This window comes from Camelus ferus, chromosome 14 (assembly GCF_009834535.1).
Source record: "Camelus ferus isolate YT-003-E chromosome 14, BCGSAC_Cfer_1.0, whole genome shotgun sequence".
In the NCBI taxonomy this organism is placed as follows: domain Eukaryota; kingdom Metazoa; phylum Chordata; class Mammalia; order Artiodactyla; family Camelidae; genus Camelus; species Camelus ferus.
The window spans coordinates 33,166,958-33,182,670 of NC_045709.1; the positions used below are offsets into that span (position 1 = coordinate 33,166,958).

At 48.5% G+C, this 15,713-nt stretch overlaps 1 protein-coding gene and 1 long non-coding RNA gene across 4 annotated transcripts in view; one reads left to right on the forward strand and one right to left on the reverse strand.

Moving 5' to 3' along the window:
- The window catches only part of NALCN (sodium leak channel, non-selective), a 265,894-nt gene extending 258,109 nt beyond the window's left edge, over positions 1 to 7,785 (forward strand). The window contains exons 41-44 of one of the 3 annotated variants that reach the window (XM_032496708.1): positions 730 to 916; positions 2,237 to 2,386; positions 3,964 to 4,081; positions 6,153 to 7,785. In XM_032496708.1, coding sequence (XP_032352599.1) covers positions 730 to 916; positions 2,237 to 2,386; positions 3,964 to 4,081; positions 6,153 to 6,346 — 649 coding nt within the window. In that variant the 3' untranslated portion in view covers positions 6,347 to 7,785. Of the gene's footprint in view, positions 1 to 423; positions 562 to 729; positions 917 to 2,236; positions 2,387 to 3,963; positions 4,082 to 6,152 lie in introns of those variants that run through there. The other 2 variants (XM_032496709.1, XR_004325878.1) reach the window with 2 other exon arrangements.
- Positions 7,786 to 13,650: 5,865 nt separating this feature from the next.
- Positions 13,651 to 15,713, reverse strand: part of LOC116668647 — a 154,364-nt gene continuing 152,301 nt past the window's right edge. The window contains exon 4 of the long non-coding RNA XR_004325879.1: positions 13,651 to 14,655. This is a non-coding gene — a long non-coding RNA (uncharacterized LOC116668647). The remainder of the gene's footprint in view (positions 14,656 to 15,713) is intronic.

Genomic DNA, 15,713 nt, shown 5'->3' on the forward strand with positions numbered 1-15,713 from the left:
CCAGATATAAGATTCTTGATGAGGCAGGGGAAAGAGGCAGAGCGAGCTTGCAGCTGGGGTGGGGGCTGAGCGGGAACCTGGAGCCTGGGGCTGCAGCGCGGAGCACCCTGTCCCTCCTGGGCTGTGAGCACCTCAGCCCGGACACACCAGCGCCTTACTGCCTGGGGCCCCGGTGCAGCACGTCAGCTTGTTGCTTTCATTTGCCGCTGTCTGGGCCAAGGAGCCAAGCGCTGAATGGGAGCCAGCATTCCAGCCTGGCTCTGCGGCTCTCTAAGATGAATGAGGACAATCTGGGGGAGCAAGTGAGATCAACGGAGAGGGAAATGGAGCAGGGGATGCATGACCCACAGCCAAGCATACTGAGCATCACCAGTTGGAGCTGAATGTGGAGAAAGTGTAGTGAGAGCAGTCTTCCTTCTACAGGGAAAGTTCCAGAGTCTCGAGCAGCTGATAATGTAGATCAGGGCCTCGCCTGGTGGGTCTTTTGTTTCACAGACGCTTACACGGCACTTACTGCTGTAAGCGCCTGACAGATAGTAGCTCACATAATCGTGTAGTAAGGTAGGTACCTTGACTCTCCCGGTTTACAGATGAGGGTGGGGAGACACGGGGCGTAAGCAGCCCAAACCCTCCGGCTGGTCAGGGGTGGCATCAGAACGTTCCATCAGGTGGATGGAGTGATGTCTCTGGGTTCTGGGATGCCTAAGCGTCTTGGTCCTGGTGCATCAGCGCTCCATCCCTGTGTGCCCCCTCTCCCAACCCCAGCATGCTCTCCTACCGGTCGGTTGACATCCGGAAAAGCCTGCAGCTGGAGGAGCTGCTGGCGAGGGAGCAGCTGGAGTACACCATCGAGGAGGAGGTGGCCAAGCAGACCATCCGCATGTGGCTGAAAAAGTGCTTAAAGCGCATCAGAGCCGTGAGTGACCCAGACCTGTTTGGGCTTTGTTTCCTCAAAGAAGGAGGAGGAGGAGGGTCAAGAGGAAAGCGCTTCTCAAGCCCCTGGATTGGATCCTTCTGTGACTAACGTTACAGCCCTTCACATACATCACCTTTATCCAGTTACAATGATTCAGACCCTAATCCTGGTCCAAATTCAGCCATACCCCCTTGAGCAGAGTCCCATAAGAAGCTGAATCACATTTTTGTAACATAGCATGAATGTTTAAAAAGCAGTTTGTGGATACTAAAGTATTTATGATCTCCATTTATGAAATACAAGTGCCAAAAATCTCTACATATCAAATGGCACCTGAATGTATAAGACAGCTTTTAAATGGCTCCTAAAATATTCCAACCAGACTATTGACAATGTTGTTTGATCTCTAATTAAAGACCACCGCTCCCCAGAGTGTATGATCTGTTTCCTGAACTATAAGCTTTAAGATTCTCTGACTCATAAATCAATGAACATACACTGTGTTGGCAGAGACCGTGTTCACAGTGGGCATTTCTATTAGGTACTTACCTTTATGAAGGCTTTTGACTTGAGCTTCACACACAGAGGAGAAAAATCCAATCAATCACTAAACGTTTATACGTAACAGATTTTTTTATCCTATTTCCCTGAACATCAACTGTGAAGCAAATCTATTGGTGGAGAAAAGGTCCCCAGAGAAATGAAACAGCCCAGCCTAGAGCAAGGCAGCCGTCAGAGCCGGCCCAGCATAGCCCCGTCGGGTCCAGGCATCATGTCTGCCCCCCACGGGCCCTGACAGGTCACAGGCGGGCCCGCTCACCCCCAGACCACCCTGGCCTCAGTGTGTGCGCAGCAGATCGGCCCGCTGCTGGACTGACCTGCTCCAACCCGGAGCAAGGATTTCCCGCATCCACCCAAGTCTCCTGCCTCTTAAAACTTAAGAGGAAAGGGGCGATCCACATCAGCTTAGAGAAGAGCATAGAGCAAGATAAGAAGGGAAAAAAATATAAACCCACGTTAATGATCTAAAAAGTCTATTTAAAATGGAACACAAGGTAGCATCCAGGAGCCTAACTATCCCCATCGTTATGCAAATAAAAGTGGGAGGGAAGGCAGTCCCTCTGCCGCTAAGCCCTCCTTTAAAGCAGTCTGATATCTAGCAGGGAAATTAGTTAAGAGTCATTATCAGGAAGCTCCTAGGACGGCACCAGGCAGGCAGGACCTCAGGAGAGGAGAGAAGAAAATGAGCTTGGAGTGGTGGGGGCAGTGGGGTGGGGGGCCGATTTTCCCGTTCCTGAAAGAACAGTCCTATTTCCATAGAAACAGCAGCAGTCCTGCAGCATCATCCACAGCCTGAGAGAGAGCCAACAGCAGGAGCTGAGCCGCTTTCTGAATCCGCCCAGTATCGAGACCACGCAGCCCAGCGAGGACCTGAACGCCAACAGCCAGGATAACAACACGCAGCCTGAGGTATGGGCAGGAGACGTCTGTCGTCCAAGGATGCTCACAAAACACAAGTTGGTGCCGTTCACACAGCCATTTCAAACAAGCGACACTGTTCCTGTTAGGAAGTTTTTTTCAGTTGGAAAAAAAGAAAAAAACTGGAACATGTTGGTCCAGTTTGTGTTTGTGTCTTTGCCATCCCTGAGTCGGTGGAGGTGATGATTTGTATGGATACTGAAAAAATAGGGAATTCCCTGAACTTAATGATCCTGTTGGTTTTTGTCTAAAGAGTTAACATCCACCTGTACGGGTTTGAGTCCAGCAGCAGCACAAGACGTGGGAGCACATGATTTGTCTGACATTCCACCCTAAGTGTTTTCTCCTCCTCACCACGTCATAGGAACTTGCAGTAAAATGAGCGAAAATGTTTGCAATGGGCCTTCAGTCTCTTAGGGAGTCAGACGCACTGAGGATTTGTCCTTCTTTAGCTGGGCATCAGAGGAGCATATGGAATTCGGGGAGGCTTAGCTGGAGGGCCTTCTGTGTACCAGGGCATAGCACTTTTCCTTTCCAGACTCAATCTGCACGTCCATAAAAAAAAAAAAAGCACAGAGCCACCAGCGTCCTGGAGAGCTCATGTGTGACAAGCAGCTGGCAGGGGTCCCGCCCTCAGTGGGGCCCAGTTTTGAATCAGCTGGAGCAGGTCCAGCGTCCTGGTGAGTAGTGACAGTCAGGGGCCGGCCACAGACACTGAAGCCTGAGGCTCCGAGGCCCAGGGGCCGTCTTGTTCCACAGCCCAGTTTGGGGTGGATTTCATGTCGTTGGCTCCCCAGCCAGTAGGAATCTGCTACTGATGGCTTGTGAAGGGACAGTCAACACAGGGGGATGTGGAGGCTTCTGTGCTGGCTCTGCCACCTGTCTGCCCCAAGGATGCTGGCACTGCCCTGCGTGTGAGGCTGGGATAAGAGCAGGATGGCCGGCAAGAAGGGACTGGTGAGGCAGGGAAGGTGATGCTGGTTTTAGGTAAAAAAGCCCAAGAGGGGACATTGAAGACACGTGAGGACCAAGGCACTGATAGGAAGGGGGAGGTGATGGGGAACCGGGGACGGGTGAAATGCGTGGAGATCAGGCATTTCTCCTTGACTTTAGTCTTAATTGGTGTAAGTTGTGCTCTCCTCTGGGGCCCGTCTCAGAGCTTCGTCTACTGAGAACTCTTCCGGAAGCTCTAAGTGCCGACCTCCAGGTTGGCAAGAGGATACTGTCCCCAAACCAGGCAGTTCCTGCCGCCCCACCTTCCTTCCTGGAAAACCGCCCTCCCGCGCTGGTACGCGGTGGAGGGCACGTGGCCGTGCAATGGAGGAGTCCGGGAGGGATGGGAAAGGCACTGCCCGGAGAGTCAGGCCTCTTTTTTCCACCAGGTGCAGTGGTGACCCTTTCACTTTGCTTGACTCTCCACTTTTCCTTTCCCCATCGTGGACATGATGGGTCCAGACTGTTTTTCCAGCTTATTTTCCTTTCTCAAAATGAAATGAGGGTCCAGGCCAGTGCACAGAGGAGGAGGAGGGCACAGCGTTAAGAATCCCTGCCTGACTCTTCCCCTGCAGACCAGCAGCCAGCAGCAGCTCCTGAGCCCCACCCTGTCGGACCGAGGAGGGAGTCGGCAGGACGCGGCCGACGGGGGCAAACCCCAGAGGAAGTTCGGGCAGTGGCGCCTGCCCTCGGGTACGTACGGCAGGTCCTTTCTCCAGCGATGGAGGCATTGTAAAGGTACCTGTACACCTTGTGTGCTTCAGGTTTTGAATTTCAAACTTCAGGTCTGCATCTGAAGTTACTTACAGACAGTGAAACAATGAAAAATAGATTCCCCTCATCGGAGACCCTTCCCTCAAAATAACTGCTGTAAATAGAACGATGTAAGTCTGGGCATGAGGCAGTGGGGACATGGACAGAGGCGGTGGTCTGTCCCCACATGTGAGGCTGGGATAAGAGCAGGATGGCTGGCGAGAAGGGGCTGGTGAGGCGGGGAAGGACAGACAACGGAGGGACAGACAGGAGAGGTGACCGAGGGGAGATGCTCAGTCCTTGGTATCACTTAAAAGGATAAAAGAAAGGATGTTGTCAAAGTGTCTTCAAAGGCCCACAGGTGACCTCAGTGCCAGAAATGGTGATAATTGAAGGGACATGGTATTGGGGGCGTACTGGGCTTGAAGAGGCACTAAGCAGGAAAAAGAGCATTTTAAGGGGGTGCCAACAATGTACCAGGTGTCGTGCTATACATTTCCTTTTTCTCTTTTTCCCGCTTTTAATTTTGTGTAAAAGTTGTATATATTTAAGATGTATAAGATGATGTTTTGATAAATATTTACATCATGAAATGATCTCTATAGTTGAGCTACTTAGCATATGCATCACTTCTCAAAGCTACCATTGTGTGTGTGTGCGTACCCGCACGTGCGCGCGTGTGGTGGGAACACTTAAAATCTACCCTTTCAGCAAACTTCAAGTACACAGTTCAGTGTTACTACCCATTGTCACCACGCTAGGTTCTCAAGAACCTATTCATCCTTTGTAACTGAAGCTTTGTACCCTTGACCAACACCCACTCATTTCCCCCACCTGCCCGTCCATGGTAACTGCCATTCTACTCTCTGCTTCGATGAATTTGACTTTCTAGATTCCATGTATAACTGAGATCCTACAGGACTCTTCTTTCTGGGTCTGACTTACTTCACTAGGCATTACACCCTCCAGGTTCATCCATGTTGTCACAAATGGTAAAATTTCCTTCTTTCTTCAGGCTGAGTAGAATTCTGTTGTATATACACCCAGGGTTCCTTATCCACTCATCTGTCGATGGACACTTAGGTTGTTTCCGTATCTTGGCTATTGTAAATAACTCTGCCACGAACATGGGAGTGCAGGTCTCTCTTCGAGATAGTGATGTTACTGCCTTCTGATGTGTACCCAGATCCAGGGACTGCTGGATCACATGGTAGTTCTGCTATGCATTTTTTCAGGTCATCTCATTTAATCTATTTAATCTCTGTTAATTCTCAGAATAGTCCAATGAGGAAACTTGTATTCTCTTCATTTTGCCATTGAGGAAACTTGGATTCAGAGGCGTGAACTTGATGTTGGTTACATCTACAGGTCACAGAAATGAGACCCAAAACTGTGACTGTTAGAATCCCAAAGCCATGTCAACAAAGTCTCCATACAAGCCGCATTATTCAGACGCATGAGTTGGCAAGATGAATACTGCCCTGAGCAAATTTGAAATCTGTCTATGAATCACTCCTTTCTCACCGATGCTACACTTCAATCTACTTTTACTGAAAAAAAATTATTGACCCGCATCTTTCTTTCCCTCCTCTCTGCACCCCTCCCTCTCCCCTGAGTGTCTGTTACACTGTCCTTTCTTTTCCTTTGTTTTTTCCTTATAGTCATACATACACACTAACACACACTGGTGCACACATATTTCTGTGACAATTTTATTTGCCCAAATTAGAACTTTTTGTGATTTTTTAGTTTTCGTAATTATCTCACAGTGCAAGGGGAAGCAGCATATTTTTTCAAGTGGTTTTTTTCTAAGTTGTCCGTGAACATAATTTTAAAGTCCGTTATGCGTGTAAAGGCCCCAGTGCTCGGGCAGGTCTCACACGCGTGGTCTGTGGCTCGGGCTCGCTCGCTGAAGCCGTGGCTGTCGGGAGCATCGCGGTGCTCCAGGGACGGCTGGCGGTCGGAGAGCAAGCATGCCTCATTGCTCATGGGCCTCTTGTTGATTCCGCAGCACCCAAACCAATCAGCCACTCGGTGTCTTCAGTCAACTTACGGTTTGGAGGGCGGACCACGATGAAATCTGTCGTGTGCAAAGTAAATCCCATGACGGACACCGCTTCCTGTGGCTCCGAGGTTAAGAAGTGGTGGACCCGGCAGCTGACAGTGGAGAGTGATGAAAGCGGAGATGACCTCCTGGATATTTAGATGGAAAACTGACTTCCGATAGGTCCTTTCAATGTCTGGTGAGCAGTCCATAACTGATGTATCATTTAATTCCAACTGGTCACTGAGTGTTTTAAATGATTTTTGTCCTCCCATAGGAAGGCATTAAACTTGGCCCATCAAAGCTGTGTAAGTGATGGGTTATTCCCAGTGTTCCAGAGAAGCTGCACACTGGCACTGTTTGTAATATTAGAAGCTATAACACCACCAGATGAAGATCATTCAAAATGTCATATATTCTGTCTCCGTGAACTAAGACGTCTGTTCCGTACGCTGTTACGCGTTGTTGCCCTGAAAGAGTGCTTCAGCCCAAAGGGGCTGATCTGTTTGGTGCAGGAGCTGCAGCTCTAGTTCATGTTTTCCTCACTTCCTCTAGAAATACTTCTCTTGGGAGAGCTTATTATTTATGACTGATCTGGAAAGGTCAGCCCTGAGCTTATGCTAAAATGATAATGGTTTTACAAACTACAGATTCTGAATTTTAAAAAACAGATCCTGTTTTTCATGTTACTTTTTAAAATGTGCACAAGCTATTTTGAGATCGGAACAAGTCAATTTCTGTCCTCAGTCTCTCTGATGGAAGTGTTGCCTGTTTCCAGGAAAATGGTGTGTGTAGGTTGCAAGCAAAGAAATGGGCCCAAAGAGCTGACTGGTTTAAAAGAAACCTGGACGTCGAACACTTGAGGGACATGGTTACATAAAGACGTTGAGCTTCTTACAAAGCCTTTTAATAACCGAGTTTAGCGAAAAAGAGTAAAACTACATGATTCAGCTCACTTTAAAAAAATCTTTGCATGTGTGGTGTTATCATTGACTTCATTTCTTACCCAAGGCAGGTCTGCTTTGCCGTAAGTCAGCAAAGGCATATAAGTTGGCCCCCATTCAGATGTTCAATTCAGAATGGTGGCCCTGCTGCCATGCTCGTCTATGGAAATAATGGTTCTCTCCGGAATCTCACTCTCAACTCCCAGTTTAGGTGTCTCACAACTCAGCTGTGTTTGTTTCACACATCAGTGGCCCACCTCCTCTGGGAAGGTTAAAATGCAAAGCAGTCAGAGTGCCGTTTGTTCTCTCGTGCTGGGTCAACCAGGTAGAAGTGCATTTGGGCCTCTGTACTGTTCTTGGTTGGAGATTTGCTTCTGGAGTGATGATCTCAGAATCCGTTGACGCCACCCCCCAGGTTGCTTTATGATCTCTTTTTCTCTATTTAACGTTCTTAAACTAGCCAAATATCACATTCCTCCTGTATAACAAATGTGACATTGTGGCGACAGTCTATATAGTGTTTATATGATTAATCGTGACAGTAAGATAATAGGCAATTAAAGTCAGTGCAGCCAAAAGTCTTTTATTTGGTTTTATGTTCATTTTGGAGTTTACTTTTTGTACATAAGAAAATAAAATAAATATTTGTAAAAGAATTTTCTTTGCATCAGTGATCATTTCTAAACCCTTTTCTCATGTGTGGATTTGGGGGATGGGAGGAGGGTTTGGTGGTGGGGCCACCAAGGAGCTGGCATTTTGCAAATTCTGTATTTGAATATTCCGTCCATAATTAGTTGGCAAAAGCTGTGTCCCCGATATTCATTGCAGCTCAGCTCCTAAGCCAGAATGTTCACGTTAGTGCTCGTACGGCCAAGTGAATGCCCTGTGCCTTCCAGACTCACAAGCAGCAGAAGAGGCTCTCACTCGGCCAGGGCATGGTCTGTCCTAGTGCTGCGCAGGAATGAGATGTTTTTCCTTTGGGCTCATCACATGTGAGTAATACAGCTTCATTCTCACAAAACTGCTGAGCCTGTCCTAAAACGTCTATAATTGACGTTCAGCAGAACACCACTGTTGTTCATTCCGCAGTGAAGCAAGGGGCAGAACAGCAATGCACTTAGAGCCATAGGGCCCCGCGTCTGCAGTGAAGTGGAACAGCCACACCTTTCCTGTGGGACCTGTCTGCACGCTCCTCCCAAAGCCAGGAGGGCAGCCGGCAAGAAGATACGTGCCCCCCCCCTTCTGGATTTTTCATTAACATATAAACAGGCCAGCTATGCAGATGGGGGAACTTCAGCCACAATGTCCCCTGGTCCTTAGGGAGGCCAGACACTGATACTAATCCTGTCATCAAGCCACCCACTGCCTGTAATTAAAGGGCGCTGTGGGTGCTGAGGGCACCAGAGAGCACAAGGGATAGAATAACTTGACACAGAGCCCCGGGGGAGCAGACCACACGTGCATTGCACAGATGGCAGTTCACGGGGACTCAAAGGGAACAGGGATGGAGGGAATGGCCAGAAGGGGCTATTCACTCTCAGTGGTGGTTCCGCGCTACAGCCGTCAGCGGGGACGGGCCGTTTGTGCCCTGCCCCAGCTGAGTAAGACAAGGGATGTAGAAGAGAAACTAGGCTTATAAAGCCTTAAGAAAAAGCAGTTTCTAAGCCAGCTGAATGATGGCCCATTTCTTTGCAGGAAGTGGCATATACCATAGGCAGGTGGTTTTCAGTGCACTGCATAGCAGTGGCACTCTCTCAAAATCTTTCCAAGGATTCCAAAATATTAACCAGGCGAAAGCTATGGAACCCCGGGTTGAAATTCTGGTGGAGGTGAGAACCCCACTCACATGGCCACATCTCACTCCTGTTTTGGATTGAGTTGCATCCTCCTGCCCCAAAAAGACGTGTTGGAATCCTAACCCCTGGTACCTGTGACCTTGGTGGGAATAGCGTCTTTGCAGATGTGATGAGTTAAGTAATAGTGAGGTTATATCAGAGTTGGGAGGGGGTGCTTAATAGAACCAGCGTCCTTAAAAGAAGACACGAGAGACACAGGGAGGAGAAAGTCACAGACTCAGAGGGAAGTCAGCCGTGTGAAGACAGAGGCAGAGACTGGAGTGATGCAGCCACCAGCAAGGAATGCCGGTGGCAATGAGACATCGCAAGAAGCAAGGAAGTCTCTTCCCCTCGAGGCACCAGGGGAAGCCTGGCCCTGCCAACTCCTTGAGTTCAGAGCCGAAACTGTGAGCTAATACATTTCTGTTGTTTTAAGCCATCCAGTTTGTAGTACTTTGATATAGTAACTCACAAACCCACTCCAGCCCCCAAAGATGGCCTGAACCATCCTAGTGTTTCAAAGAGGTGAGCCCGTTCACGTCATGTGCCTGAGATGGGCTTAGTCTCAGCTGATAAGCCACCGACCCCAAACCATTAACTAGCTGTCTAACCTCCTAACCAGAATCCCCAGTTGACCAGTTGTCAGTCAGGCCACTTTTCTGTCCACCTTAGCACGTGTCCAGCTTGAAGAGGCCTGGGTCCAGTGGAAGGGAAAAGATCTGACACTAAATCAAATTCATGTCGAACCATCCCAGTTCCTGGGTCGAGACTGTTTGCTACCTACAGCGATCACTGAGCATCTCTAACACCTACGGGCGAGCAGAAGAGTTGTGGGCTGAAGGGGTTCATATCTGGGACCAAGGAGAGGTTACTGAATAAATTTAAAAGTGAATGTAGAAAACGAAAAGTAAAGTGTGTTTTAACTATGGCAAGAGTTCGGCTTGTTTAGTACGTCAGTTACACGTGCTGAACTGAAGGTGTGAGACTCCGAGGGGAGAATGCAGATTCAGTGGTTGAATAGGTCAGGCTGGGTTAACAGAGGGGGTCGCATTTGGGGCCATCAGCACAGAGATGGTATCTAACGCCGTGACCCTGATGGATGAGGCTGTCTAAGGAGTGAACGTAGACAACAGGGGAGGTCTGAGGGTCTCTTTTAGTTTGCTGGAGCTGCCAAAACAAGACACCACAGACTAGGGGACTCACACGATAGAAATGCATTTCCTCACGGGTCTGGAGGCCAGAAGTCCAAGACCCAGGTGTCAGCAGAGGCGGTTTCCTCTGAGGCCTCTCCTGGCTGCTTCTCCCCGTGTCCTCCCGTGGTCTTCCCTGTGTGTGTGTCTGTGTCTTCATCTCCTCTTCTTATAAGGACGCCTGTCTTACTGGATTTAGACCCACTCTAATGACCTCATTTTAGCTTAGCCACCTCTTTAAAAGCCCTGTCTCCAAACACAGTCACATTCTGGGGTACTCAGTGTTAGGACTTCAACATATGAGTCTCAGGGGCACACAGTCCAGCCCATAACAGGGTCTGTCTCCCTGGCAGTGGTGCACATTAGAATTGCTTTTTGGGGACAAAAAGTGAGCCCGGAGCCTGCCTGAACCCTAACCACGACACTCATCTCTGTGTTTTCTCACTTCCTAGAAGCCTAAAAACCCAAGATCCATGTTCCCAGAATTAACAGAGGTCCACTTTTCTGAGTCAGTTTGTGTAAGGAGACAGCCACCAAAAACATCGGGACCTGAAATGCCTGCGTGCAGCTTGGAAACTCACAGCTAGAAACGTTCTTCCCCACTCAGCTGACTTCAGCAACTTACTCTCGTGTGCTATCAGTGCCGCACTACTAACTCCAAAAAGTACATCTAGACCTCACCCTCACTAGGATGGCCGCTGTCAAAACACAAAACAAGAAAATAGCAAGTACTGGTAGGATACAGAGAGGCCGGACCCTTGTGCACTGTTGGTGAGAATGTGAAGTAGTGCAGCCTCTATGGGGAGCAGCAGTTCCTCCAAAAATTAAAATTAGAATTATCAACACTTAACAATTAAAACCAGCATGACCGCTTCCAGGTACGTATCCAAAATAATCAAATGCAGGGTCTCAGATATTTTTTACAGCCCTGTTTATAGCAGCACTGTTCACAATAGGCAAAGGTGGAAGCAACCCAAATGTCCACTGATGGATGGATAAATAAAATGCACATGTACATGGTGAAATATTATTCAGTCTTAAAAAGGAAGGAAATTTTGATACATGTAACAACATGGATAAACCCTGAGGACATTATGCTAAGTGAAATGAGCCTGTAACCAAAAGACAAACACTGTACGATTCCACTTACACGAGGTTATCAAGAGATGCAAAATTCATAGAAACAGAAAGCAGAGTGGTGGTTTCCAGGGGTTCGGGGAGGGGCAGTTGTTCAGTGGGTGCAGAGTTTCAGTTTTGCGGAATGAAAATGTCCTGAAGACTGCTTGCACAGCAATGTGAACATACTTAACGCTGCCGAACTGTACACTTGAAATGATTAAAATAGTAAATTGGATGTTAAATGCCTTTTATCAAAATTAAATTTTTTTTCATTCTTAATACACCCTGTCATCTGATCCCAAAAGCTAGTGGCCAAATTGAAATAGCAAAACAATTCCAAAGCCACACTTAAATCATGCTTCCACATCTGTTTGCTTTCTGTCTTTGACCAGGATACCTGGTTTAAATTCAGTAGTTTCTTATCTTCCTCAATGCTGTATGTCACTCATTTAAAATTTAAAAATCTTAAAAACCTCCCTGTAGTATTCCTAGTAAGCATTCAAATCCCGTTTGCACGTGCAGAGGCCCGGCATCACCGCGCACTGAATTCATGTGTTCATTTGTTGTGACCGTGCCAACCCTAACATTAAACACAAGGCTACGTGCGCCAAAGGGCTTGAGAAACCCGTCAGGCCCCACGGGTGCGTACAGCCTCGGCCTCCTCTGTCTTAGTCGGTCTGAGGAGCCTTAGGACAGTTGTCTTGGGATTCGACTCCAGGCACCGCCTTTTCTTTCAGAGTCTGCACTTCCCCTTAGAAACATCATGGAGAGCCCTACCCAGGAAACACTGAAAGCACAACAACAGAACAGTCAACTAGGGACCATCAGGCTGGCAGCGGGTCGATGACATGCCCCGCGAAGCCCAGGGAGAGCCGTCACAGTGGACTCGGCTCTCTCCCCTGGGGCCAGGGGACACTCCGCAGTGGGCTCCCCCAGGTACGGAGGATAGAAAGGCCTCCTGTCTTGTCTGAGCCAAGAGTAAAGACAGCAGAAAGGAGTCCGAACTCTCCTGATGCCTTTCGTGGGACTCACAGACTTGGTTCCCCAAATCATCCCTTCCTGACCTCTGTGCAGGGCTCCAAGCGGCCCCACTCCAGGGACCCGCCTTTGCCTCAGTCACGCCTCTCACTCCGCCGTGGCCATCAGCAGCTGCAGAGGACGCCGTATTTCTGTCTTCTACCAACTGAACTTCATAGCCAAACCCATGGAGAATTTCGAATCGGGTGTTGTAGTCAATCCATTGACTCCTTTTTCAGGGCAATGAAAAGGGGCCTTGCTGAGGGCCAGATCAAGAGATAATTGGGAATTTTGCAAAGCCCTAACAAGCACAGACTGAAGGTCCTGGCTGTGTTCTCACTTCCCCAGCCACCTCACTGCCAACATGTCACACCTCCAGCCCTGTTTGTCTCATCCAGGGGTCTCCCAGCCCAGGCAGGGTCTTCATGCCCCTCTGCAATTGCCTCACACCCTGGGCTGACTGTTAATTAGATGCCTCATTTCTTGGCATGTGTAGGGCTTTGAGCCATCTGATCACGTCCTGCAGAATATATTGGGTTTTAAGGAATCTGGCCACAAAAGCAGGTAATGTTGCACCTGGCTCATTGAGAAGGTTTCTCCAGAGCCAGCTTGAGGGTGTGCAGTGTGGGGTGACCTGTAGCCACATGTGCGAATCAAGAAGCTGCAGAAACACTGGCTGCCAAGTTCATAGATTATTATCATTACAAAGCAATATGACAATGAAATTCAGGACTTCTACATGAAATCCTCTCACTATATACTTGGTGTTGCAGAAAAGACAAGTGTATGAAGTGGGCCAACAAGTACACAGTTACAGAGACCACTACCCAAGTATTAGAGAGCCCACTGACTGCTTTTTAGGCAGCCTTGAACTTGCCTCTCCAGCCCTGATCACGTGTCTGAATCCTCCACGAGACCACAAAGCCTTGAGGGCAAGGCTGGCTGACCTGTCCATCTCTGTAGCTCCAGCAGCTCTACACAGCACGTTGGCACGTGTGTGGTTCTCAGTACTGCTCTTTAAGTCAAACACAATAGAATTGCTTTGGATTTTTTTTTTAACTCACTTCCAAATAAGAAAGTCTGATATCCCTGGTGTTTATCCCACACAAAACATCAACCACAGGCAAGATTTCTCATTTTTCCATCCTGAATTCCTGTTCCCTTCCTCCCTTTACGTCACCTCTTTGTGGTGCACGGACAGCTTGTTCTTGGGTTAAGGTCAGACACCAGTGGAAACAAAGCAACATAAATCTAGAGCACAAGAGGTTTGAGATGGCTCTTCTGTTCTTGCAAAAGAGCTTTATTCCAGAGACTCCTACTGGGTACACTGTGGCAGGAGCACAGAGAGGGAGCCATGCGAACCAAGCCTGGGACAAGCAAAGCCTGGGGTCGGGGCCACACGATTCAACCACCCACCCCTGGCAGGTGTGACAGACCACGTGGGTGACCCAGGCTGGGGGACGGGAGGACATCTGTGATCCTTAGCCTGTGACCCGTCAGTTAGAAGCCAAATCCTGACTTAGGTAAGGAGGGACTTAGGTAAGTAGGCGGGGTAAGGTGGGATGCATGGACGGGGTGGTTAGAGCTGAGCAGGAAATGTCTTTCCCTGAGCTCAGTCTTAAGAAGCACTTCCCACATCCCCATTTGGCTCAGGCTTAGAGTCGGGTGAAGTTCAGGGGTCTGCAGGAAGGAAAGAAAGCTGATCAAAGTCTGACCCTGTCAAGTCAGCAGATATTTCGTCTCAACCAGTCAAACGGTCAGCTCATCATGTATGAGGCAAAAAACAGGACCGGGAGGGTCTGTGTCTGGCCTGGTCGTGGGGAAACCAGGGGCACCCTATCCAACTCGTGGGGGAAGGATGCTCTCTGAGTAAGCGGTTTTCTGGAGCACAGGGCAGGTTTCCCACAAGCGACTTCACCTCCCAGGGCTTCTCTTTTCTCTTCTGTGAAAACAAATTAGAATGATACCTGCCTTACCTGCCTCTCACTGAGCCTGGGGGAGTCCCAGGCGATGTGCATGTGTCCTACGGCCTGTAAAGTACATGTGGAAAATCCGCTATTGTCAGCTCTGATGACAGATGCTCAGCTCTGTGTTCACAGTGGGTTTCAGAGATCACCCTCACTGCCATCGATGGGCAGGATTTTCCCCCTGAGCCCATTCCCAGTCTGTAAATTGTAGAATCTCACAGAAGGCATTGCCTAACACGCAGTGGTAGATAAAGCAAGCACTTGTGGGAGCTCCTCGCAGATCGGAGTTCTTAAAACCCTTTCTTCAAAGGTTCTTGGTGGCTCCATCAGAACTTCAGACCACTGTCCTTCAGAGGTCAGAGCTGGAGCCCCGAGCAGCAGGTGTCCCATCTGCACGGCTGCGGGGAAGATGTGAATAACGCTTCGGTCAGCAAACCAGATAAAGATGCCTGGGGAGCAAAGCTTTCTTCCAAACCCAGGGAGCAAAATCAACGTCCCCGGAAGGGAGAGGAGGGCAATCTATAGGAAAGAGAAATGAGTGATATGTAAGGCAATTTTTTCCCCTCAAGCAATTGACTCAGTAGAGAGTGGAACCTAAAACCCTCTGGTTGGAAAGGTGAAGACGGAACAGGGGATAACCAGCTGGCTCTCCTATCGACCGGCCATGGCTCACACACCGCTGCTGGGGTCTCGGCCTGTTCTTTGTTTGCTTCTGTTTTTCTGATTTATAAGAGTCGAGCTGACACGAAGCTCCCAAACATGGCGCATCAAGTTTAGATTTGGAACGAACACTGTGTCAGTTTATGGAGTCTCCTCCCTGCTATGAAGAAAACCCAAACTGTTATAGGACAGTGTTTGCATCTAATTTCATGAATGAATGCCCCAAATTGTTTTTCACAGGTTCTTGAGCTTCCATTTGTAACCTTCAGGGGCAGTTTCATCAGAAATATTCTAAAGAGAAGATCCATTTTATGCCTTTGTTTAAATGATTGCGATGAAGGCGCCTATGACCCTCCCTGAATGTTCAGACCTAGAATGTTAAGTCTAGATTATTCTTCCACTGCTATTCTATTCTTGATGGAGGGGACCTGCCTTAATCACCTTTGCATGTCTTAGTTACAAGGCAAGGGTACTTGTTCCCTCTGATAATGACACCTGCATCACCATCAGTCACATGGATGACTAACCACTCTGGCCCACCTTCTGTTTCTCCATCCACATCCTCATTCTTCTTACAACCGATTCTCCCTCAGATATATGGTTGGAAAAGACCAGATGTTCTCAAATCCATCTGAAGAGCACAGAACAACAGACTGACTCCTCCAGCCCCTCATTTTCCTTGTGAGCCCACAGTGGAACATGGAACTGATGGGCAGGCAGTGCCTCCTGTCAAACATGCTAGAAATGTTCTCTTAGGAAAGACTGTATTGAAAATGACAGACTGGATGTTGACTGT